Below are 27680 nucleotides of genomic sequence, written 5' to 3' on the forward strand. Positions count from 1 at the left end.
TCCTGAATATTCATTGGAAGGACTGATGCTGAAGCTCCAATAGTTTGGCCCTCTGGTGCGAAGAGCAGATTCATTAGAAAAGACCCTGATCCTGGGAAAGATTGAAGCAGGAGGAGAAAGGAAGGGGTGACAGAGGATGAGATAGTTGGATGGCATCACTGACTCGATGGACATGAGTTTGAGCAAGCTCCAGGAGATGGTGATAGACAGGGAAGCCTGGCGTGCTGCAGTCCATGGGGTTGCAAAGAGTCAGACACAAGTGAGCGACTGAACAGGGTTAAAGCTACATCTGCAGGTGGGGTTGAGACATTCCTTAATGAAAAGAAGAGCCAACCAGTTGTTTCAGGAAGGAGGCCTAGTCTGATTAAGCTGAGAATTCACGGTAACTCTGCAGAGACTTAAGAGTTCAGTAAGGGAAATGAGACGTTATAAAATAGGTACACTAAGGCATTTAATCAGTGTTGTTCAAAGGTGGTCCAGTCCAGCTCTGATGGGATGGGCTGACCGACTCTCATCAAGAACAAATGAAAAAGCTAGAGAAAAGTAGAGGGAAAAATAAAAATGCTTGAGGCACAAGAAACCTGGTGACATAGCCAGGACTTGAGGGAAATGTACTTACTGAGGTGATTTCCAAGTTTCTGCATACTGCTCTATGCCTAGGGGCATGCACTGAATGGGTATTCTCTCCAAATTCTTAGGTTGAAATCCTAACTGGCACTGTGATGGTTATTTGGACGTGTGGCCTTTGGGAAATAATTAAATTATGAGGGTGGATCCTTTATGGATGGGATTTTTGTTGTTGTTTAGTCGCTCAGTCATGTCTGACTCTTGCGACCCACGGATTGTAGCCCGCAAGGCTTCTCTGTCCATGGGATTTTCCAGGCAAGAAGTCTGGAGTGGGTTGCCATTTCCTTTTCTAGGGGATCTTCCTGACCTAGGGATGGAACCTGCGTTTCCTGCATTGGCAGGCGGATTCTTGACCACTGAGCTACCTGGGAAACCCGATGGGATTACTGCCCTTTTAAAGGGGACCCCAGAGAATATTCTTACCCTCTTTCCAATGTGTGAGGTCAGAGAAAAGATAGTCCTTTACAAACCAGGAAGTAGGCTCTCACCGACCTGAATCTGCCACCACCTTTATCTTAGACTCTTGAGACTCAAGAACTGAGAAATGTTTGTTGCTTATGCCACCCAGTTTATGGTATTTTTGTTAAAGCAACCCAAATGGAAAAAGACAGGGCATTTGGCAATTCTCAGTGCAGGGCAAATGGCTGAGAAGTTGGCAGTAATGTGATGGGGGTGGGAAGATAAAAATTGAAGTTTGAAGCTGCCCAGGTAATTAGGACACACAGAATCAAGATCCCAGAGAAGAGGGGATGCAAAAGTGTGACCCCAACATCAGCATGAGTTTTCTTCAAGTTATTTACTGATTAAGGTATGTAGGCAAGAGGCTTAGAGCCAAATAGAAAGTGGGTGGAAAAGCAAAGCAGAATTTTTTGACCATTTCATAATGCTATGGAGACCAATACTGAATTCAGAACTTACCCAAAAGGACTGGTCCCCCAGACTCTCAGCTGGAACCTCTACATGGCTATATCCTAGGAATGAGAGTGAGTCAGAGCTGACCTTCCCAAAGATGGCACACCAGTCTGGGAGGGGTGTGGCCCTTCTGGATGGAGGTGATCTGCCTCCGGACTGCCTGTGAGAGGAGAGGGGGAACCCTCTCTGAAGCGAGGAAGCATCATCCAAGGCCTGTGGGATGTTTCACACACAGTGTCAGACCATAAGAGAATGTATTCTTAACAAATTAATAGCATGGGAAAAATTAAGTAATAAAAAATACTGTATATACCCAAAGGAAGGCAAGAAAGATGAAAAGCGAACTAAAAACACAGGAGAATAAAATGGTTAAAATAAACCCCAATATACCATCAATTATATAAAATTAAATAATTATATAGTTCCTTACAAAAGAAAAAATTAAAGACAGAAAGATTGAGAAGGAGGATGGTTTTTAAAAAGATATGGAGTGGAAAATCTAACCTGAGGTAAACTAGTGCTATTAAATTAATATGAGAAGGTAGATTTTAGGGCAAGAAGCATTACTAGAGTTAAAGAGGGGCATTTTCTTATGATAAAATAGTGTTGATCAAGAAGGTAAAAGATTTTTGACTGTGGTTGTTCAGTCGTTAAGTTGTGTCTGACTCTGTGACCGTACAGACTGTAGCACACCAGGCTCCTTTGTCCTCCACAGCTTTCCTTCCAAGGGGCAAGCATATCTTTTTGCCTTTTCATACTGTTCACTGGGTTCTTACGACTATAATATTGGAGTGGGTTGTCACTTCCTCTTCCAGTGGACCACATTTTGTCAGAACTCTTCACTGTGACCCATCCATCTTGGGTGGCCCTGAATGGCAAAGCTTCATTTGAGTTACGCAAGCCCCTTTGCCACGACAAGGCTGTGATCCATGAAGGGGACAATGCACCGAGGAACAGCCGACAGAATACAAAGAGAAATAAATAAGCTCAGAGTATCCCAGCCCGCTCTCCGTGGGTGTGTCAAGAATGCCAGGCTGCACTTCACTCGGGCCATTTTCCAAGAGAGTTGAGTGTGCAGCAAAAACTCCTAGAGGGATGAGGACATGTCTCCCTCTGGGACTACGAATAGGTTTGCTTGCTGCTCACTGTAAAAGTAGGAGGTTCCCCACTGTTCCTCTTCTATAACATAACCTGTGACTACGCAGGCACACTTCGGGGCCTCCAGGTCACCACTGTGGAACTTGGAGAGCAAGAGGATCTGATGCAAACAAACATGTCCATGTTGCTTGCTATTCTGTGAGTGAGGTAGTCTTTTTGCTTCTCACCCATAACTTTTGTGTCAACTTCTTATTTAAAAGTAGGTACAATCAAATCCTAAACCCAACAATATATTGCTTACAACAGGAAATCCTAAATATAAAGGCCCTAGAAAGTTTGAGTAAGGAAAAAAAATGCCATGTAAAAAGCAAACAAATGAAAGCTGGTATAGCTATAATAAATGTTAGACAAGGTAGTCTTTAAGGCAAGAAATATATTTAAAGAGAGATATTTCTAAATAATAAAAAATCCATCCATCAAGAAGGTATAATAATTTTGTTTGTATGCTTTTAATAACATGGTCTTAAAATACACAAAGCAAAACTTGAGAATTCAAAGAGGAAATAAACAAGTCTATAACACACTCAGATTTTTTTTAAACACACCTCTCAGTAACTGCTAAAACAAGCAGACAAAAAAAATGTGAGAATATAAGGATGTGAACAAAATAATTAACAAACTTGACCTAATGGTACCTAACTACTACAAAATACACAATCTTTTCAAGGACACATGAAACATGTACCATAAAAGTCCTGACAATTTCAAGGGATTATTATCATACAATGTATGTTCTCTGACCATGGTGGAACAAAGCTAGAAATAACAGAAAGGTAAGAAAGATGCCTAAATGCTTAGAAATTAAGAGACTCACTTCTTAGAAGGTGTTTTTTAAAAAATTGAGGTGAAATTCATGTAACACAAAGTTAATCATTTTAAGGGAACAATTAAGTAGTATTTTGTGCATTCACAATGTTGTGTAACTACCGTATCTATTAAGTTCCAAAACATTTTCAAAGAATATGAAAAAATGTGTTTAAAAAAGTCCCAATGGAAATTAGAAAACATCTTGAATGGATGTTAATGGAAACATATGGGATGTGTGCAATACAGCTAGAGCTGTGCTAAAAAATTGATAATATATTACTTTTGCCCACATAAATTTGAAAATTCAGCTTAAATGGACAAATCCCTACAGAAAAACAACTAACCAAAACAAACACACAACAAGAAGCAGAATAGTCCTATACCATTAAATAAATTAATCTGAAATTTAAAACCTTCTCACAAAGAAATCTCCAGGCTTAGATGACATCACTGGTAAAATGTTCCAAATGCTAAAAAAAAAAAAAAAAAAAAAAAGACACCACTTTTACAAAATCATTTCCAGTAAAAGAAACAGAAAATTTAACTGAATTTATGAGGTCAAAATAATCTTGATACTCAAGCTGATAAACTAATATCATCATCATCATAATTATAGAACCACCTCACATAAACACAGATGCAAGAATCCTAATAAAAGCATTAGTAAACTTGATATAACAATTATTTTTTAAATATTAGGAATATGTTCAGTTCAGTCGCTCAGTCATGTCTGACTCTTTGCAGTCCTGTGGACTGCAGCATGCTGGGCTTCCCTGTCCTTCACTGTCTCCCGGAGCTCGCTCAAACTCATGTCCATCGAGTCAGTGATGCCATCCAACCATCTCACCCTCTGTTCCTCTGTTGTCCCCTTCTCCTCTTGCCTTCAATCTTTCCCAGCATCAGGGTCTTTTCCATTGAGTCAGTTCTTCCCATTAGGAGGCCAAAGTATAGGAATATGAGGTTGCTTTAATATTTGAAAAACCAATCAATGTAAGAACCTCTGCTTTTGCTCATAGTAACTCATCATCTCACTATGATCAACTAGGAAACTGGACAAAATATACAAAGCAACTATTTTCAGACACTGGACAACAGGCAGCAAAGATCTGTGATGCCTGAAGGAATAAAATAAAGTGAGCCCTGTGACTGCCTTGGCTTTTTGCCAAAAGGCAACTTCCCAAAGAGCAGCACATGGAAGGAGAACCTGAGTAGAAACCCAGCAGTCTCACTGACTTTAGGAACTAAAACCTGAAGAGGCTGAGCTGGGTGGACTTTGGGGGCAGAGTCTATGAAAGGAGAGAATTATGCAGAGAAAGAAGTCCAGAAGTTTGAACAGGGGTCCCCTCGAGTCTTTGGCTGAATACTCATCTGTACATATATAGGGTGAAACTCCATGAAGTCAATCAAAGAATCTGGGCACTATAAGCTAAATATTTCCCAAAGCTCACACAAAAATCAAGGCTTAAATTTCTACCAGCTCGAGTACAGACACTTCAGTTGAACACCTGTGGCAGTGACCACAGAAAGTTTATAATTTAGAAACAGAGCTAAAAGTAAAGTACTCTATACCTGTGTGTTCTGTTGTGTTGCTCAGTCGTGTCCGACTTTTTGTGACCCAATGGACTGTACCTGTCAGGCTCTTCTGTCCTTGGAATTCTCCCGGCAAGAATACTGGAGTGGGTTGCCATGCCCTCCTCCAGGGGATCTTCCCAACCCAGGGATCATACCCGGGTCTCCTGCATTGCAGGCAGATTCTTTACCGTCTGAGCCATCCGGGAAGCCCCACTATACTTGCATAACAAAGTTTAAGAACAAAAACAAAAAAGATCAACCTAGGGACCTCCCTGATGGACCAGTGGTTAACACTCCACACTTCCACTGCTGGGGGTGAGGGATCCTTAGTCAGGTAACTAAGATCCTACAGGACAATGTATTGTGCCCCACCTCCAAAAACCAAACCAAACCAAAACAAAAAACAAAAATCAACCTAATACCCACAATTAACTGCCTGCCAAAACAGACTTCAACAGTCTTTACAGGAAGACAATAAAATCTAAACATTAAAAAACATAGCATTTGTAATTTCTAGTATTCAACTAAAGTTATTAGGCACCTGAAGAAGAGTAATTTTGGCCCATGACTTGAAGAAAAAGAAATCAATAGGAAAATAAACCAGTGCAATTCACCACATTAATCGAATAAAGGAGAAAAAGCATATAATTATGTTGATGGATACAGAAAAAATATTTGTGAGATTTCAACATCTAAGGAGAAGGAAATGGCAACCCACTCCAGTATTCTTGCCTAGAGAATCCCGTGAACAGAGGAGCATGGTGGGCTGCCTTCCACAGGATCGCACAGAGGTGGACACAACTGAAGCGACTTAGCATGCATGCATGCATTGGAGAAGGAAATGGCAACCCACTTCAGTATTCTTGACTGGAGAATCCCAGGGACAGAGGAGCCTGGTGGGCTGCTGTCTATGGGGTTGCACAGAGTTGGACATGACTGAAGTGACTTAGCAGTAGCAGCATTCATGTCAAAAAGAAAAATACTTGGCAAACTAGGGATAGAGGGAAACTCTTAAAATCTGAGTGTTACAAAGACCTATAGCAAACACTATACTTAATGGTTAAATACTGAAAGCTTTGTTTCTAAGACAGGGAGGAGACACAGATACTCACTTTGATTGCCTCCATTCAATACTATACTGGAAGTCTTCAATAGGTCAATAAGGCACAGAGATTAAAAGGGAAATAAGAAGTACAATGATTGAAAAAGAAATAAAACTACCATTATTTATATAGGTGACATAATTATATATGTAGATAATTCAAAATAATCTACAGTCAAACTAAGAAATAAGTGAATTCAGCAAGACTGTTACATACCAGGTCAACATACAAGAAATAGACTGTATTTCTATATACCAGTAACAATGACAAAACATAATGATAAAACGTAGGTTTTAAAGTACCATTTATAGTATAAAAAATAAATATAAATAAATTTAACAAAAGATGGCCAAAACCTTAATCTAGAAAACTCACAAAACATTACTGAGATTAAAGAAGGCTTAAGTAAACGGAAAGAGATGACACATTCCTAGATGATAAAGATGTCAGCTTTCTTCCAAATTGGTCTACAGAATCAATGCAAATCCCAACAAAAATTCAAGCACTTTTTTTTTTTTAGAATTGACAAAATGATTCTAAAGTGTATACAAAGATTAAGAGTGGTCAATATCCTAAAAAATTTTTTTTACTAGCGTATTATTGCTTTACAATGTTGTGTTACTTTCTGCTGTACAGCTAAGTGAATCAGCCATACATATACATACATATATATATCCCTTCTTTTATGGATTTCCAACTGGGAGACTGGAACTGACATAAATATATATACTATCTATAAAATAGACAACTAAAGAGTGGCCGATATCTTGAAGAATATAGCTAAGGGAGAATACATAACTAGACGTCAAGATTTAATATAGAGCTGTAGTAATTAAACCAGTGAAATACTGGCACAAGAAAAGAAAAATAGACCAATGAAACTATTTCAGAAAAAGACCCACACATATACAATTATTTGATTTGTGACAAAGGCTATAGAACAGTGCACTGAGGATACTACATTTTTATGGATCCTACTTTTTAACAAATTGAAGGTTTGTGGCAACCTGCCGTCCATTAGTGTCACTTTTCCAACAGCATTTGCTCACTTTGTGTCTCTGCTACATTTTAGTAATTCTTATAATATTTCACACTGTTTTCATTATTGTTATATTTATTATGGTGATCTGTGATCCTGCATGTTATTCCTGCAAAAAGATTATGACTCGCTGAATGTTGAGATGATGGTTAGAGATTTTTTTTGTAATATTAAACGAAGGTGTGTACATCTTTTTAGACATTATGCTATTTAGCATACTTAATAGACTACACTTTAGTGTAAACAACTTTTATATGTACTGAAAGTGAAAAGCGAAGTCTCTCAGTTGTGTCTGACTCTTTGCGACCCCACACACTGTAGCCTACCACACTCCTCCGTCCATGGGATTTTCCAGGCAAGAGTAATGGAGTGGGTTGCCATTTCCTTCTCCATTATATGTACTAGGGAACTGAAATATTAAGTGTGACTTGTTTTACTGTAATACTCAATGTATTATAGTGGTCTGGAACACATAGAGAGTATCTCTGAGGTATGCCTATACTAGTGATTGAAAGCGCAGGTCTTGGTACATTCTAACTTTTCCCTTATCATTTGTTAGATTCTTTCAAAATTGCTATTTAACCTCTTTTGGCTTTGCTTAAAAATAAAAGATAGCTTTAGGATAATTAACTAGCATTTTGGCAATTAAACATTACTTACTATAGTCCCTTCACATTATATGTTTCTCATACTTTTTTCAATCCAAAACAAATATTAATTTGGCTTTCACCCTTAAGTATAAACACTGTAAACATCAAAGCGTATCTTTTTTTATAGACCTCTTACTTTCTATCCTGATTCTGGCAACCTAGTCTTCTCTTTGGTATTCTAATCCTGGGAGGAATTCTTTTCTTTTCTGGCCACACTGCACAGCTTGTGGGATCTCAGGCCCCTGACTTGGCATCGAACTCCAGGTCCTTGGCAGTGAAAATGTGGAGTCCTAACCCCTGGACCACCAGGGAATTCCCCTGAGAGGAACTCTTTGGTAGGTTTGCCTTACTCATCTGTGAGGTAAGGGATCTGCCTGCATATCAGATGGTGGTTCTTGTCCCAGTTAAACTAACCATCATGTCGGAGGCGAACCAGCCAATGCCTTGGTGTTTCTCATCTATGAACTGTGGCATTGTTGCCTGTCACAGAGTAGAGACTCAGTCTAGGAATACACAAGAATTAGATAGTTTCAAAGATATCTTCCAACAGTTTATTATGTATAATTTAATTCACTTCTGTGAAAAGTAGTCAACCAGCAAAATAAAATGTAAATTAACTTCGGCTATTCTTGTTCCACTACTATTCTTGGGGAAGTCTGGGATTAGAAGAAACCAGCACTGGAAAGTGCTACTAGAAGCAGAGGGGTAATGAAAATACAGTAAAACAGAACCATATTTATTGTGAACAACTGGACTAAAAACCAGAAGATAACTCCCCTCAAAACGAATGAATGACTGGAGAAGAAAAAGAGGATATTTTTTATGACCACCTTCTGTCAAGAACTCTTGACTTTCTAAAAAAAAAGTCGATAAAATCAGTTTCTCAAAATAGCTATTCATATTAAGCCAGGCATCTCCCAAGGAGAAACAGCTACCATTGAAGTTCTTGCCCTTAGATTTACTGTAAGAACAGGTCTCAGGTGAATGTACTATGTAAGTCAAAGATGGAGAGAGAGAGAAGTGGGCAGTCATCTCTGGAGATAAACTAAGAGAGAATTCAACATGTCTGATGCAAGGTAAGTTTTGGGGTCTTCTCTCTTACATTTTTCTGAAAGGAAATTTTTTTCATGTTTTACATTTGTCTAAATTTTCTCCTATTATTTCTGGTCCACCCCCATTGCCCATGTTAAATCTTCTCCCTTTTTGAAACAAACTTTTAAAGAAAACAAACATTTAGAGAACTGAGAAAACAACACACACTGGAAATACAGACTGTTCTTTTACTGCAGAGTAAAAAAATGAGAAAAAGTTGGTGTGAAATCCTGGAGCCTAAAATTAAAATGTAAACAGAAAATGCTCAGTGACCTTTTCTTCGAAGGCTCACATGAACGAATGTCATGGTACACTGATCAAATTTTTACTCATTTGCATTTTCAGGATGTTGCTATTAATACCACATGACACTCAACAAATTACACTATGACATTTTGTACAAATCACTTCACCTCTAGATTCTTCTGCTGTTACTTGAGTCTCTGGTTACTTGTGGAAAAACAATGTATTAAAGTCTTATTTTTGTAGGGGAGAGAAAACTTTTCCTCTGCCTTAAGTCTGTAACTGGGGCCTATGAATTGAGCTGATAAAAGACAAATTGATAGGAGAAACAGCATATAAATTTAAGTATGTTTTTAACTTTACTTCCATGGAGTTGCACAGAAGAGAAGTAAAAATTCCCCCCAGACTATTAGGCTTCTAAGCTTATATACTATTTTAACAAAAGATAATAAATTATGGAAAAGTAAATAAGGCAAAAAAAAGGAGTTTGGGTTTTTAGGGGTGGTAAATTGTGGGAAAGTAAATATATGGGGAAATTAATGGCAGATAATGGTGAGTTATTTTAGTAAGGTTTATGCAGACTCATTTCAGCATTATCTCTGCGTATAGTAATAAGGGGTGTTTTCTTCCTAGTTCAGGAGAGAGGGAACATCTTTACAAAGAGAAATTCATGCCCTACTTTTAGGCAGAAGCAAAAGGACGGAGAAAACTTTCTCTATCTGCATCTTCTCAACTGCCTTCAGCTCAAAATATTCTTTTTGCCAAAGCAGCATATTTGGGGCTTGTATAGTCTTATCCCCCTAACTTTCTAAGGGGGAATCAAAGTTCATTTGCTAATGTAAAAATATCAAACCTCAGAACCAGTTCCCTAGAATGTCTTACTTTGAAGAAGAAAAAGAAAGAAAGAGTTCCAATGTCAAATAAGTTTGAGAAATGCTAGATTAAGTAGAGTTAACTTGATTTTTTCCAGCAGGAAAGAACCTTTCATTAACTAACAATGCACTGTTAGTCTACAAATGGGGAATAATAATTAATTATGTTCCTCAAACTTATTTGATCACGGAACATGTTTTTTTCCAAGTATTCTTTCAGATGAATGGTTTTTTTTAACATATGTTGAGAAATACTGGGATTAGCCATCTTTATATGTAAGTGCAAAAGTTTAAGTAGGCAGTGAAGTTAAGTGGAAACCAAAAAGTAGAGCCAGCAATAAAGCTGTCAGTCTGTGCAGTAACTGTTCTGCATTCTGAGTCATGCTCCAGAGGACTGAGCTGGGGTTTGTCTCTATGAAGGAAGACAAGAATGTCCAAAGCTTTTGGATACTACTGAATTAGAACCCTTTCTTGGGCACTGAAGAGCAGCAATGGATAAAGAAAAAACAGTCTCACATGCTCATTTCCATCACTGGCTCAGTACAGCTCCAGTTGTTATCATTCTTAAACGTCTATTAACATGACTGCTTCATAATTACAAAGGCTAACTGCCAAGCATTTTTCACAGGAAGCAAAGCACTGCCTGTTTTTAAATGCTCTTCTGGCGTGTGCAAAAGGGTTGGTGTTTGTTTTTTTTTTTCAATCTGTTTAATCTTATTTTAATTGAAGAAAAATCTCTAAAACACCATATAAGTGACTGCAAGATGAAAAGGAAAAAGCATATTCAAGCTAGATAAGTGCAATAATATAGATGATCTTGGGGTGGGGGATACAGGATACAGAACTGATGTTATCAGTACATCCCAAGCACAATGATACCTAGTGTCATCTGCCAGCAGAGACCTTCCTCAATGTTGTTATGGGCTGATTTCAAGGTTCTGAATCAGTAAATTTGATCCCTGATCTCAAATGTCATCTGCCACCACGTTTGGCCTTCTTCATCGTCCTCCATGCTCCCTGGATAAGGGCATAGCTAAGTGCTCGAGTCAAAGAATTATTTGGTAATATCCTGTCTCAAAGATTTGGAGGAAAATTGAGGGTGGGGGTGGGGTGGGTAGTGGTATTTACTGAGCAGCCAGGTGCCAGATATTTTCTGAGAATTACCCTATTAACAAACAAACAGATATGTCCCCCATCTTGTAGATAACAAAACTGGGACTTAGAGAGGTTATAATACTCGTCAAGGTCAAACCAAATGCTGATGAGCAAATGAAATAAAATTTAAGTCAGGACTGGATGAATCCAAAGTCTGTTTTTCAATATCATGCTGTCTCCTGATCATAAAAAACTTCATTTTTTATAGGAGCACAAATGGTCCATTTGTACTATTTCTCTCAGTATCTAGCAAAATATCTTTTATCTTCACACTAACTTCAAGGGAACTGATAATATTTAGATCTTTCCACTCACTTGCCCAAATCAATACAGCTATTTATTCTCAACTGCTGGTAATGAACTTTCTTAACTCAGCATTTTGTGGAAAAAAGTCTAAATGCTTGAATTGCTTCATTTCATGCTGTTTCTCTTGGCATGTGTCTTTTTGGTTTGCTTTTAAAAATAAACTCCAAAATCATGACATATTCAGATATGAAAAACAGGATGCAGAGCAATGGGAACATTAATCTGAAAGGGTCACCTGGTGAGAATACCTGTGTCTGTACTAACTCCAAGTTAAATAAAAAATTTTTTCATTTATGAAGCAAGTACTCATGTGTGGTTGACTTTAAAAAAAAAAAAAAAGCAAAAAACTGCCCTAGTCTATAAACTGAATTCTCCAGTCTCCCATGGTTGTGACCCTGGTTAAGAATCTTTCATTCAGTTTCCTCATTATTTAAAATAAGAAAAGCTCTCTTAAGTTCCTTTAAAAATTCCACAATTTTATAGTCAACTGCAATTCACTGGCCTTTTTAGTGAATAAACAAATTAAAATAATTCAAGTCCCACTTTCATCATCCCTTTCTTAATTTGACGAAGGCAAAGAAATTATTTACCTTCCAGTTAAAATTTTCTTTTTAGTGATAAAAATCAGGTGCAGATGAAAAAGTTCAGTCACAGAGCTAGAGTGATATATAGTCTTAGGGAAATGGTTTATTTAAGGAAAGACAGCACAACAGTTTGCTTATTTTGGTTTCAGGTACCATGATTCATATCCTCTAAAGGCTAGAGGGAAAAATAAATCTTTTCTAGGAAAGACAGTAATACGGTAAAGCTGCTTTCCCTCTTGCTTAGCCTGATACTATATATTCACAAATGAAAATAATTCTGAGAGTAGTCCTCATACTAGGTGAAGCCCACAACACCTGCTTTCAAATTTTTATACTCAGAGAAATTATGTAACAGACCATTTGGTGCCATGCTGACTCTGCTAACAAAGAGGTGGGTTTCTGAATTTAGTTTCCTTGGCATTTTACTTTCCTCATTATCCTATCACTTTCATTTTCCCCTTCCCCATCCAATCTTTACACAATTGTTGATGCTGTGGGAAGCATCAAGATGAGAGTCTAAATTATACCCACCATAGACTGGTAAAGTGAAGTAAACACTAGTTACTCAAAAATATCAGGGACTTGACTTTCTGGGTTTAATTTCCTGATGAATTCTTCATTATTTCGAAATGTCAAGACCAGAGAAGCATTTCACTGGCATTGTGCCAATTCGTGCTTAATTCTTCAAAATTTTGTTGGACATGGTCAGGCCTCAAGGTAGATGCACTGGAGAAGAATTTTGGGGAAATGTGTCCCTTAGCCACTCCAGCAGATGTGGAAAGGGGGAAGAGAACCACTGGGCAATTTCACCCTCCCCACATACACATATTCATCTCTTTTCTGGTCACCATGCCCAGGAACCTTGTAAGTAAAGGTCCATTGTCAGAAAACATAAGTCACACTAACTGTAAATTCTATCATCACAGAATCACTATTTTACCTCTGGTTCATGTGAGGACAGCACAGTAATCTCAGTACAGTGCTTCTCAAACTACAAAGTGCGGATGAATCACCAAGGGACTTTGTGGTAATGTGAACTGAGATTTAGTAGACCTGGGCTACAGCCCAAACTTCTGCATTTCTAACAAATTTCAGTGCAACACTGATGCTGCTGATTTGCAAACCACACTTGAGAAGCAAGGTCCTAATACAGTTGCTTTCCCAAATCTGAAGCACATTTTACCTTGAGGTCTCTTTGTAGCTGGTTATCTATCAAGAGAACTAAACAACAGAGAAAACTCAGAAGAACCTCTGTGTTGGGAGAAATCCATCAAGAATACAGGAGTTAATTAAGTTCACTGATTTTCACTGCCTGGACCCTGGACCTTTGCTCCTGCCCAGATGGATTTGCCAGATTCTTCTTGCTTAGCTGAATGACGAATTTTGGCTCAGCCTCACCAGACTAATCCAATGCCATTCAGTCAGCAATTCAAATGTTAATGGTGTAGCACCTGTAAACATAAAAATGCCGGCTCCTGGGCTCTAACCCTGAGACTCTGATTCATTAGATCTGGAGCAGCCTCAAGAATAAATAGACATTCTAGGTGATTCTAACACATTCTGAGATCTGGGGGAAGGAAACGCATGTCCTCTTCGATGGACTGGAGTAACCTATATCCTATGGTGTCAATGCCTTTCCATCAAGGAAGACAGCAAAGAAATGAAGGACAGAAAGAAACATGACCTGAGCATCTCACACTATGATAGAAGAAATGATTTCCTCCCCAATTCGGACACTTGCTTAAGGTCATTTACAGTTAATTCCAGTACATTTCATCCTTTTTTTTAGAGAAGTTCACTAAAAATGTGAACTATTATTCCATACAAAATTCTTTTAATGTGGGTATGATTACAGACATAGTTAATGATCAAAATAGCAAAGGAATGGTTATTTACTCTTCTGATTGAACAAATAAAACTGGAGTTGTTCATACACATACATTCTTTTTTAATACATCCAAGAAGACAAACATTGACAATCAGCTAACAAAAATAAGGACTGAATATTAATTAGTGCCATTATAATGGCAGAAGCATATATAAAATACAAGGCGTAACTTTACCTATGACTTTGTCTGTGAAATGTCCTCTCTAAGAAGAGCTACAGCTTGGCTACTGGGTTTCTCCGGGGGTGGATGTGACATCATGAGGGGTGTTATTCTCCGCTGGAATAGTTACCGGTCCTGTCCCAGTGATCGCAGACTCAGCAGGGATAGCCTCGGGACTGGAGCTGGCTCCTGTCTGATTGGGGGTGGTTTCGGTCTCAGAGACTGAGGTTTCCTGACTGGAGCTGGCATCTGTTGTTTTATCAGGTACAATGTCAGCTTGATCAGGCATGGCCTCTTCTTCTGTTTCCAATTCTGTTTCCTGACTTTGCACTTCCTCACTTTCTTCTACCATAGCAGGTGGTAGCTGTAATAAAGTCTGATGAAGAGAAAAAAAAAAAGAGGGAAAACATTAATGAATCAACCCCCCCCCCAAAAAAAACCACCTGGCTTATAAAGTTAGGCTCTCACATTATCTTCCTAATAGATACCATCACTCTAGAAAGCTCCAAAACACTGAGGGCTGTTTTATATTGCAGAGGTAACAACTCTGATGATAACGGCCTAGGTTTTGCTGATTCCATGGAATATGCTTACACAGATATCAGATAATAAGATGAGAATATATATTAAATCTTTGGGGAGAAAAACCAATATCAAAAGCTATTAAACTTTTTCATGAAGGAACTTATTATAAACACTGGAAAAGAGTGGCTGATTAGGACTGACTGGCACACCAACTCAAGAAAGGGCCCACTTCAATCAAGGAGCCCAGAGAGGGTGAGGAGGAACCAAGCCTTGAGACAGGGCAGGGAGAGAGCAGCAGGCACAGGGCTTCTGCTCCACTTAATCAGAGCACTGGAGCAGCTCTATATAACCGGCTTCCCTTGCTGGAGCTAAGGCTTGGCTTCTTTCTTTAGGAATTTTGTTTCTTTTGTTGGAAACTGAAAAAAATTTAAAGCAGTATTCACAATGGCAGCACAAAAGGTGAAATACTTAGCGATAAAACTAACAACGTATGTATGAAGGCTGTAGGCTGAAAGCTGCCAAACACTGACGAGAGAATTCAAAGAAGTCCTAAATATAGTGGAGAGGGATATCATATTCATGGAAAGGAAGACTCAATATTGTTATGTTAATTTCTCCCAAATTGATCCTAAGCAATAACACTCAAAAATCCTAATCAAAACCTCAGCATGCTTTTCTCTAGGGATTGAAAGAGATAGGCTGATTCTAAAATGTAAAGAGAAAAGCAAAGGAACTAGAATAGGCAAAAACATTTTGAAAAAGAACAACAAAACTAAAGGAGTCACATTATTATTATTATCATTTTGGTTGTAATGTGTGGCATGCCATATCTTAGTTCCCTGACCAGCGATTGAACCTGTGCCCTTGGCAGTGAAAGTGTGGGGTCCTTCCTAACCACTGTACCACCAAGGGAATTTCCGGGACTCACATTATCTAATTTCAATATTTACTATAAAGAAACTTTAATAAAGATAGTGTAATGGCAAAAGGAAAGATACAAAGATCAACAGAACAAGACAGAAAGCCCAAAAATAAGACTCTCACATATAGTCAATGGACTTTTTTTTACTAAGACCACAAGGTAAGATCTTAAAAGTTCTCAACATTAGAAAAAAATGTGTAACTTTGTGTGGTGAAGGATATTAACTAGATTTATTGTGGTGATTGTTTTTGCAATATATAGAAATATCAAATCATTATTTTATATACCTGAAACTAATATAAAATTATGTGTCAATTAGATCTCAATTTGAAAAATTGCTTTTTTACTCTCAAAAAAAAAAAAAAATAAGTCAGGTCAACAGAGGGAAAAAACAGCCTCCTCAGGAAATGGTACTGAAACAACTGGATATTCACATGTAAATGAGCAAAATTCAACACTTGCACCAAATAAAAAAATTAACTCACAATGTATCATACTTATAAAAAAAAAAACTATAAAACTTGTAGAATGAAACATTGGAATAAAACCATAACTCTGGGTAATGCTAAATGCTTTTAGGACATAAAAAGCATGAATCACAAAGAAACAACTTGATACACTGGGACTTGAAAGACACCTAAAAATGAAAAGAAAAAAGTCACATACTAGGAAATATTTGTAAAAACAAACATCTGATGAGGAACTTGTAGTCAGATTAAAATTTAAAACTCTCAAAACTCATTAATAATAAAACAACCCCAAAGAGTGAGAGATCTAAACAGACACATCCTCAAAGAAGATATACAGAAGGCAAATAACCACATGAAAAGATGTTCATCAACAGTTATTAGAGAAACGCCAATTAAAACCACGAGACCACTACATACCTACTGGAATGCTAAAATAAAAGACCAAGCATAAGTATGTGTGAGCACTCACACATTACTGGTGGGAATATAAAATGGTACAATTTTGTAAGACTATAGTCAAAGCTACGGTTTTTCCAGGAGTCATGTATGGATGTGAGAGCTGGACCATAAAGAAGGCTGAGTGCCAAAGAATTGAACTGTGATGCTACAGAAGACTCTTGAGAGTCCCTTGGACAACAAGGAGATCAAACCAGTCAATCCTAAAGGAAATCAACCCTGAATGTTCACTGGAAGTTCTGATGCTGAAGCTCCAATACTTTGGCCACCTGATGCAAACAGCCACTCATTGGGAAAGACCCTGATGCTGGGGAAGACTGAGGGCATGAGGAGAACAGGGTGACAGAGGATGAGATGGTTGCATGGCATCACTGACGCAACGGACATGAGTTTGAGCAAACTCCAGAAGATAGTGAAGGACAGGGAAGCCTGGTGAGCTGCAGTCCACAGTGTTGCAGAGATGGACATGACTTAGCAACTGACTAACGACAACAACTTTGTAAGACAGGTGGGCAGTTTCTTAAAAAAAGTTGAATACATACTTCCCATACTACCCAACCATTCCACTCCTAGAAATTTACCAAAGAGAAGGTACAAAGACTTGTAGGAGAATGTTCATAGTAGTTTTATTTGTAAGAGCCAATATTGGAGGCAAACCCAAATGTCCATCAATGATGAATGGGTAAACTTGGTACATCTGTATAATGGATTACTTATTCAACAATAAAACAAAAAGGACTACTGATACATTCTGAAGTACAAATGAATATTCAAATAATGCTGCGCAATAACAGGTAGGGGAAAAAGAGTACATGTTGTTTGAGTCTATTTACATAAACATCTAAAATATGGTGACTAATTATTGTGACAGAAAGTAGATCCTCAGTTTCCTGGAGAAGGTGAAATAGGAAGTGGTGAGGGATGAGAGGGATTATCCAGGTGTACATGGAAAACTTTGGGGGGGATAATGTATATGTTCATTATCTCAATTATAGTCATGGGTACATACAAATATCAGAACATATCATATTGTATACTTTAGATATGTGGAATTCATTAATGCCAGATTATATCTATAAAAGATATTTTTAAAATATGGATGTTATATGAATAGTAATCTACTTTGGTTTAGCTGGTGTCTCACAAGGAATAATCAAGTACTTTAAAGATTTATTTGCCAACAGAGAAGATTCTACAGCAAGAACAATAATAAGTCAATTCTGAGAAAACTCACCTGATGATAATGATGTGTGGTCTGTATCAAATGCATATACATATTGTATACAAAGTTTGCCATCTGGGGCATATTCTTTATTATCTGTACTTCATGGGATGGTCTCTCTCCATTCTAGAAGAAGGCAAAAAGAAAGTTAAGTATAATCACTTATATGTGGAATCTAAAATACGACACATATGAACTTACCTACGAAAGAAACAGACACAGAAAACACACTTGTGGCTGTCAAGGGAGTGGGTGAGGGAGGTATGAACTGGGAGTTTGCGATTAGCAGATGCTAACTATTATATATTGAATGGATAAACAATATACTGTATAGCACAGGGAACTATATTTAATATCCCATGATAAACCACAATGGAAAAAAGTACAAAGAAGAATGTATATATATGTATAACTCAATCACTTTGCTGTACACCAGAAACTAGCACAACATTGTAAATATCTAAACTTCAGTAAAATAAATTTTAAAAAACAGAAAAAGAAAGTTAAGTATATAGTGAAAACCACTGAAAGATAAACACTTCAATAGAAGTTCATGTCTCCAACTTATGTATGAACACTGTTAGGGTTTGGAGGACATAAGAACAGTAAGAGGACATTAAGATGTAAATGTTACAGTCCAATAAGGATTTCCTTATTATGACAGCTGGTATTATTTTTACATAGACGACCTAATTCAGTTCCTTAGTGTAAGGAGCACTCTAAACGAGTGATCAGACGACCTATGTGGTGCTCTCCAACAATGCAGTCACCTGTAAGAAATGCTGCCCCACACAATGAAGAAAGAAGTCTTACCTTTCTACTGGTTGGGAAAGGTTCTGTTGGAATTATATGCAAATGAAGTGGGCGGGCTGTGAGCTGGCTGAAAGCTGGAGTTAGTTCAAAACAGTTTTGGAAGAGGGATACTCTGGCGAAGATATAAAGTCCAAGTCTGGCTCTAGACATGGCAACCACTAAGCGACGGACATCCCTTTGAGAAACAAACAAAATTGATTAAAATACATCAAGATTAAAAATATATTTATGCAGCCTTTTATTTACTAAACATTCTACTAAATATTACTGTTAAGCTGTGGCAATACAGAGTTAAGTTTCTCAAAAACAGGATAAACATTAAGTTAATCAGTGCTATGTAACTAGTTAACCAAGTAAGAAGTTAATGCTTTATTATCAACTTCTAAGTGTTTTTGAGTGGAGAGAGTAGGGGGAAATCACAAAATAACCAATGCACTGATTTAAAAGGTTTAAGTACAAAGTTAGGTGGCAGCCTGGAAGGGAGGGGAGTTTGGGGAAGAATGGATACATGTATATGGATGGCTGAATTCCTTTGCTGTCCACCTGAAACTACCATAACACTGTTAATTGACTATACTCCAATATAAAATAAGAAGTTAAAAAAAGGTTTAAGTAGCTATAATAGTTCAGTTGTTAGTTACCAATTTACTGTATCACCACCATTAAGTCAATCCAAACCACCTGCCCTTCCTTTACTTCACCCACCAAATTCCCATGCTCTGTCAAGGTTAATAGGTCAAATTTTACTTCCTGGATAACTCTAATCACACTGCTTTATACTTATTTATAATAGTAATAATTACAATACAAACATAAATACAATGTGATGATATGATATAACATAATAATACCATGTCTTATTCATGCATTTACTCTAGTACCTATGCCCAATCCCTGGCTTATAATAGGTCTCAGTGTTCACATAAACAGTGATAAAAATGCCAAAATGCATGCTTCAGCTACACAGGTAGCTGGCTATCTGATGAATGATGGCACTTTCCTTTATCTTTTAGAAAGAATATGTTCTTAAAACTTTACTGAATTTACCTGAGTCAAATGAACTGATTTACAAAACAGAAACAGACTTAAATTATGAACTCATGGTTACCTGGGGAAAAGGGTGGTGGGGAGGGATAGACTGGGAGTTTAGGACTGACAAGTATAGACGGCTGTATTTAAACAGATAACCAACAAGGATCTACTGTAAAAAGAAAAAAACAATAAAAGAGTAGCTATGTAAGCCTGATTTCACTTCATTATTTCACATTAGTTACAATGTGTTTTAGTAAGAAAATATAGTTTTAGTTTCCAATACGGAGGACAGTTTGTTTTCCTAAGATGCTGTTAGATGGCTATTTAAATTTGTGAGTATTCTACAAAAGAGAAGATGTTCATGAATAATAATAAAATCTTGTATAAGCATCCCTAATAACTGAAAGAAAGTGTTCAAGAGTGTTATAGGGACCAAATGTTACAAAGATCATATAATAACCAGACAGAGAATTGGGAATTGAAATATTTATTAAATGGCTTTTCTTTGTCTCTGCATAATGGGAGATATTTGGGGAATATCTCTAATTCAGTCTCATTTTCTGTTGTGTTTTATGGCCTTGATAAGGATATAGTTTCCCTTATCAGAAGGAACTGTACAACATCAGTATATAATAGCAGTTATGTTGGAGGGTGTACAATCCTTATACCCCACCAACCCAAACTAAGAGAAGGTTCATTTAGGTGGAAGGAGAAAGCACACCCTTTTACAGTAGTTCTGATGAATTTCTACATTTGTGACACACTGGATTCTTGAAGGAAATGTTATCTTTAGGTTACTGCAAGTCAAATTGTTTTTCAGTTCCTCTACCTTCCTTAGAAGCCCACGGGGTCATGCCATAGGTGGGTGGTTCCAAAACTAGTAACTAGAGGTACAATGCTAGAAATATTCAGCATGAGCTCTCACATAAGTATTAAAACTTTATTCAGTTCTCCTCTTCTCATCCAGAAGGCTCTGTCTCTAGGCGGAGCATAGCCGCAGTGCTACTGCAGCGACAACAAACTTGTTCCTCTGAGGAACTCTTCCCTCTAGTCCCCGTACTACAGTGCAGTTAAGTGGCTCTACTAAGCTCATCTCCACTGGACAGACTAAAATCTTCTGCAGAATCAAATGTAGGCATTTCCCAAAGACATGTTAATGTCTCCCCCACTGGATTCTAAGCTTCATGGGGGCAGAGACAATGAATGTTAGATTTACCATTATATATCAAGAACCTAGCATACTGCCAAATAATAGAAGGATCTGAGAATATCTGTTAAATGAATGATCAAACACCATAAACATAACAAACTACTAGGCAAAAAAAGTACAGGGTGGCAGCATGAAGAGATAGGGTTCCTTGGAGCTATATCTTGAAACTGGGGCAATGGGAACTACTACCTTCTTTCATGATCTTCAGAGGATGGCTGGGGACAGTTTCACTGACTTGCTCTGAACGAGTCACAAGCATTTCTATTTGTAGCTGGGCTATTCAGGTCAATAGGGACAAGAACAATGAATGTTGGAAAAGGGACCAGAAATGTCTCACTATTCTAGCTTCTGAACAGCTCCACAGTGTCCTAAAACAGGTCTCTGGAACCAAAGCTGAATAGCCTGGCTCCTATACAATCACCTGCTTAGTCTGTCCTGGATGAGTAAAAGAAATATGGCAGGTACTTGGGAAAACTGCTTAGGAGTCTCTTAAAGGGTTAGACAGAGTTACCCCAAGACCCAGCAATTCTACTCCTAGGTCTACACCCAAGAGAAAGGAAACATACTTTCTCACAAAAACTTGTACATGAATGTTCACAGTAGTCCAAATAGTCACAAAGTGGAAACAACTCTGGTGTCCATCAACTGATGAATGGGTAAATAAAAAGTAAAATATTCACAAAACAAAATGTTGTTTAGCAATTAATAAGAATGAAGTACTGACACATGCTACAACATGGATGAATCCTGAACACATTATGCTAAGTAATCTCATTTACATGAAGTGTTCAGAACAGGCAGATCTGTGGACAAAGTGGAACAGTGGTTGCCAAGGACTTGACGGGGAGAGGAAGGGAGTAACCACTGACAGGTATAGGGTCTCTCGCTATTTTAGAAAATGTTCTAAAATTGTGACTATGGTTGTATAACTCTATGAATACACTAAAAATCATTGAACTGTACATTTAAAATACAGTTTATTTATACACAAAAAAATCACTGAATTGTACACTTAAAATACAGTTTATTTACATACTGAATTGTATAGCATGTGTATCATATCTCAATAAAGATGCTACTAAAAAGAAAAATACGGAAGACGGAAGGTTTCCTTGGTATCTTGAAATTTGAAAGACAAAATATTTTACTGCTTCTTAGAAAAAGAAAGACATGAAAGATTGCATCCACAAACCAAAATATTCTGTGAGGAGCTTGATAAAATTCTCACTAAGATACCTAAACTAGCTGGATAGTTGAATTACAGGTAATTGGTAAATTAAGTTTTCCCCCTCTATGCTTTAATAAAACTACCATCACCATCACCAGCAGCTACCAAAGAAGCTGAACTTCCAAAACAAAAGTTTGGCAAATACAAAGAAGATTAATTTATTTGGATAAAGAAAAGCTGGATATGTGAGAGAATAATGAAATCAGGTTCATTTTTAAGCCTTCATTTATAAGCATTTTATTATCATCATCTTTCTCTTTATTTAGTTGAGTTTTCAGAAAAGTCAGGTAAAGAACAGCATAGAAATAAAGTCAAGGGAATGGGAAAAAGACAAAAGCACTACAGAGCAAGGGAAAAGGTGGAGAGAGGAGGAAGCAGTGTTCTCGTATTCATACTGTGAGCTTGGATGAGAGATTTTAATTAGGTAAATCATAATGATGCCCTATTTAGCAGCAGGTATAAATTTCAATGAGGAAATGGAACTGCTTTTTAGAAAAGTTAATTTCCAAAAACACGTTTGACACTTAAGTAAAAATAAACTGTATTTTAGAATGCTACAGTCTTGAAATTATTTCTTGAAACATTACATCTTTGTTTACTCCTACATAAAAGTTATTGGCTTAGTGGAACCTGATCACTCTGGGTTAAATATCAAATAGATCTTGACTTAATGACAACATTAAGAGAGCATGCAGAATTTTCTTTTTATATCCATTAAATAAAATAATAAAATGAACTCTCCTTACAGTTTTGCTAGTAAGTCACATGAGATGAAGGTTTATATAAAACTAAGTGGCTGCTTTGTAATAAGGAGATATTATTTTCACAAAATCTCCAGCACATAAATACATCACAATAAATGATAAAAATGGGTTACTGTTTGTTTTGATAATTCTTAATCCTGAGAGAACAAATGGTTCCTTCATCCTCTCTAACACTGAGCTAACAGACAGTGTCAGGTAAAGTCAGAAATCCCATGCAATGAAAAATTTACTTAAGAGACTTTTTACCACTTTACCTCCTTTAATTTCTTACATTAAATTTCAAACAGATATAGGATATATATATACACACACATATATGTATGTGTGTATATTTTATGATCAAATGCTATCTCTGAATGTTCCTGAAGAGTAAAAAAGTTAAAATGACTAAAATATTTAAGATTCAAAAAATTCAGAAGCAATGGCAATGATTACACAAAGAATATGATACTGTTACATTCCAACAAAAAGCACCAAAAGTTGCCATAACAATTAACTATACTTTAAACCTGAAAACTACTTAGCTATGAAAGCTCAAAATTGAAGCAGATAGTCAGGTTCAACACTATTATGAAAATGATTCCTTACATACCTCAGATGGCCCACTGCCCTGGTTCGTACTAGAGACAGAAGAATGTAGTCGTTCTGTTGACCTTGAAATCTGTCAACAGTTGTCACCTGGGAGGAAAAAAAGGGGAATGTGGTATATTTTCAAAAGCAAAAACTCTTGAGAGATCATTAAAATAATGTGCTAGAAATAAAAATCTTATCCTTAAAATAATCAATCCCAAAAGAACATAACTATATAGTTGGAACTGAAAGAACAAGTAAATGAACCCTATGAAATAAACCATGGTGCCCAGATCAGGCTGTGTCTCTATGTTACACTTACAGCACTCATCTTTAACTCTGTGGATAACGAAGTAACTATTTGTGGTATTAACAGTCTTCCCTCTACTAGACTACTCAGCCCCATGAAAGCAGGGACCGTATTCAGCTAATTATATACCTAGTGTCCCTTTTATCTTCTCGATACAAGAGAGAGTAACTTTCTTTACTAAGTTTTTTTTTGTTACTTATAAGTAAAAGGAGAGCGATACTGAGATTCTTAATATTTTTAAACTTTCTATATTTCAAAGTTGTTAGTTTCTCATTTTCACTCTCTATATCCCTTATGGAATTCCACAGTGTCTGTTCCTCCCCGTTCCTTTTGTCTCCATTTCTTTCATTTTGTTTTACTTTCTGCTAGTTCCCATTTTATCTTTTCCTGGTTCTTCAATTTCTTTGTTTTGTAGCCTTCCCTTACAGAAGTGGCTACTTCATTAAGCATTTTAAAATTCATACCCAAATATGCATTCAAAATTTTCATCTCTTCTAGGCCAACATGCTTTCTGGGGTATGTTATCTTATCAGTTAGTGTGTTCTGATGCTCTTTCCCTCGTTCATAAATTGAGCTTGTGCTAGTTTCCTTTTCCCCTCTATTTCACCACTGATTAAGTGGGTTTCTTAGACTAGCTATGTATTAATAGAGAAGATAGGCTGGGGTGAGCAGAACTGTTTCCTAAAGGCTCAGTGATTTTCACAACAGATGGTCCTCTTTTTCACTGCTACTACAGTCTTTTTTTCCCCCCAAATACTGTTCACTTGTAGTTTCCTTTGAACCAATCTGGGACCTGAAAGGCTTCTGCTCACCCCAATACCCACATCCACTGTTGAGTAGGAATGTAGCTCTTACACTTCAAAGTATGCCACTCACTTTAAGTATGTTTTTGCTGTTACTTTCAAGACTGATCCCCTAAATTCTCTTCTCCCTGCAATTTTCTTCCTGATCTTAGTCACATGTCATCTCACTAAAAGTGTAATTTGTTTTCTCCCGCTCCCATTTTCCTCTTACTTGTGGATGATTTCCAAGAAAAGATGAAAGAGCTTTATACAGCTATGTTCACAACCAAAGTCCTAATTTCTTCATTACTAATACTATATTTACGTTTTGTTATTCTAATTTTTCAAACCTTTATTGATAAAATCAAGGATCTTCATTTTTATTTGATATCACTCTGTCATATCACATAAGAAACAAAAAAAGTAATAAAAAAAATCCTAAGGTCTGAATATACTTGATTTTCCTTTATCCCTAAGAAAAACACTTTCCTATGCGTGTATACACACACACAGAGACACACACACTAAGAAGCAGTATGAATTATACCTTTGTAAAACAAGATAAAAAATGCTACAATTCCTATTTCTATTGTAAAGGATATATATAATCAGATATCATTTACCAACAAAAAGTTTTAGAAACAGTTATTTCTGGTTACTATCAGCAAAAATCATCAATGTGTAAGGTGAGACAGACATTCACAGTAAATCGAAAACAATGTCAGAAGTGTCAGAGAATAACTTATAGAGTTCTTATTATTTCATTTTCTCACATATTTTAAAAGGAGATGGCAAAGTAGAAGGCAATAGCAACCCACTCCAGTACTCTTGCCTGGAAAATCCCATGGACGGAGGAGCCTGGTAGGCGGCAGTCCATGTGGTCGCTAGGAGTCAGACACGACTGAGCGACTTCACTTTCACTTCTCACTTTCATGCACTGGAGAAGGAAATGGCAACCCACTCCAGTATTCTTGTCTGGAGAATCCCAGGGATGGGGGAGCCTGGTGGGCTGCCGTCTATGGGGTCGCACAGAGTCGGACACAACTGAAGTGACTTAGCAGCAGCAGCAGCAAAGTAGAACAACACAAATAACTCAAAATAAATATAAATCTATCTTGCCAACAACATGAATAAGAGAACATATTATAAAATTACCTTATTGGGTCTTCCAATCAATGGATTGCTCCCGCATCGTCTGTTGATGATGTCACGAATAAGATGTTTTTGTCCATTATATGTTGTCAGAATGCTGATCTTGTCAGCAGGGTAGCCAAGTAAGCACATGTACATAAAAAGTGCCACTACGTATTCTGCCTCTCCAAGATTCTGTAACGAAAACATTAATCAGATTGTGCATTTATTTCCCTTTATAGAGAAAAATCAGGGCTTTCCAGGCTAGTGGTAAGGAATCTGCTTGCCAATGCAGGAGACATAAGAGATGCGGGTTTGATCCCTGGGTTGGGAAGATCGCCTGGAGGGCAGGGCAATCCATGTCAGTATTCTTGCCTAAAGAATCCCATGGACAGAGGAGCCTGGCAGTCCATAGTATCATAAAGAGCTGGACATGACTGAAGTGACTTAAGCATGCAGCACATGTAGAGAAAACAGTTAACTAGTACAATTTGCTCATTCATCACATCTCAAGAAGTGACAAGTTACTATCTTGGACAAGTGAATACCTCTCATAAAACTGAGCAATTAACTTATCTAAAATTAACAATGATACATGAAAATAGCATATGTGGCATATGTGGTAATTATCTGTCCATATTTCTATACGTATGTCTTGTTTTTGAAAAACAAAGTGGGATATTATAGATACACTTTGCAACCTGATTTTTTCATTAATATAGCATAAAAATTCTCCCTGTCAGTAAACCAAGTTATAATATTCTTAGTAGCTATTCAGTATTATATGGAATAGGTAAAAGTGTAATTAATCCCTATTAATAACATTTAGGTTGTTTTTCTTTTCAAAAATAATCTGCAGTAAAAAAGATGTGATGAACATTTTACCATATAAGTCTTTGCAAGTTTGTCTATTTTTTAAAGGATAAATTCATAGAAGTAAGAATATTGCTTTTAATAAGTACTAACAATATGTCCACCAAATAACTTTCCTACTAGCATTGCATGAGTATAGAATTTCCCAAACCTAACCCAACAGAGGTGAAAATATGCTCCAGTGATTTATACTTGCTATACATGTATCTTTGTGAACTGCATATTCTTGTCCTTATTGTATTTTTCTATTGGCTGTTAATTGTTTGTTAAATGATGAAAATAAATTCTGTTCTCAAATCAATATTTTTCTTTATGATTTTGGATTTTCTAAGCTTAAAAAACCTTTCTCATCCTAACATTATATATTCATCAATATTTTCTTCTTTCTAGTATGTTTACTGTTTTTTTTTCTTTGGTATATATATCTTTAATCCATTTGAAATAGAAAAATGTGTGTTGTCTGTGAGGTGGAAATCTAACTTTCCTTTATTCAGTGGTTGGCTAAATGGTTCAGTAATACTAATTCAGATAGGAAGTAAGCCAGGAAAATACAAAATAAACTTAAAAGTTTCTTGTTTTTTCTTACCTGATAAAAGTAAGGATTAGGCTCAGATTCTCCAACTCCCTGAAAATCTTCGACATTAATGAGCTGGAAGTCATAGAGTAAGCCAGCATTGGCTGTACTAAACTCCGGCAAGAGCTGCACGTGGGGTAAGTTTCCCAGATTCTTATATCGCCAGTTGTAGAGGTTGCACAAGCTTTTAAAGACAAATGCCCCCCCGAACAGGAAACATCAGCAGTGTACATTCCCTTTTAATATACCTAAGGGGGTTTCTAAGGAACTGGGTTCTTCCTGTTAATTTTCATATTACCTACTTTGTGCTCATTGTTTTAGCAATAATGCTTTTGCAACCTTTGTCTCCCTACCATCAAGCAAATCAGGAGACTGATGATATTACAGAAATGATAACTCTATTATGTTCTCTAAGGTAAATGCTATCTTTATTCCTTAGATAAGAAAATCAAGGAAGAGTCTGTACAGTGAAAAAAAAACTACAAGTAACTCTATGAGAGGGAACGTATATACTTTATGAATTAAGAATTAGTGTGTTCTCTTCTTGTTCACCTCTAGCTTTAGATTTCAAAATGATATTAATCATATGTCTTTTGGGGGCATGAAGAAAAAGGAGGTAACAGTGAAAGA

At 36.9% G+C, this 27680-nt stretch overlaps 1 protein-coding gene across 2 annotated transcripts in view; it reads right to left on the minus strand.

Moving 5' to 3' along the window:
- Window positions 1-3130: 3130 nt before the first annotated feature.
- Window positions 3131-27680, minus strand: part of AQR (aquarius intron-binding spliceosomal factor) — an 89059-nt gene continuing 64509 nt past the window's right edge. Inside the window, exons 30-37 of one of the 2 annotated variants that reach the window (XR_014058714.1) lie at window positions 27063-27234; window positions 25628-25798; window positions 23403-23488; window positions 18577-18751; window positions 17776-17889; window positions 14184-14544; window positions 6189-6222; window positions 3131-3974 (exon numbers count right to left, since the gene is read on the minus strand). Coding sequence is in view for 1 of the 2 variants with exons in the window: in XM_081507092.1 (XP_081363218.1) it covers window positions 14233-14544; window positions 17776-17889; window positions 18577-18751; window positions 23403-23488; window positions 25628-25798; window positions 27063-27234 (1030 nt within the window). In the remaining variant the exon portion in view is untranslated. Of the gene's footprint in view, window positions 3975-6188; window positions 6223-13937; window positions 14545-17775; window positions 17890-18576; window positions 18752-23402; window positions 23489-25627; window positions 25799-27062; window positions 27235-27680 lie in introns of those variants that run through there. The other variant, XM_081507092.1, reaches the window with a different exon arrangement.

This window comes from Giraffa tippelskirchi, chromosome 7 (genome assembly GCF_054371585.1).
Source record: "Giraffa tippelskirchi isolate mGirTip1 chromosome 7, T2T-mGirTip1v1.2.pri, whole genome shotgun sequence".
NCBI classification, from domain to species: domain Eukaryota; kingdom Metazoa; phylum Chordata; class Mammalia; order Artiodactyla; family Giraffidae; genus Giraffa; species Giraffa tippelskirchi.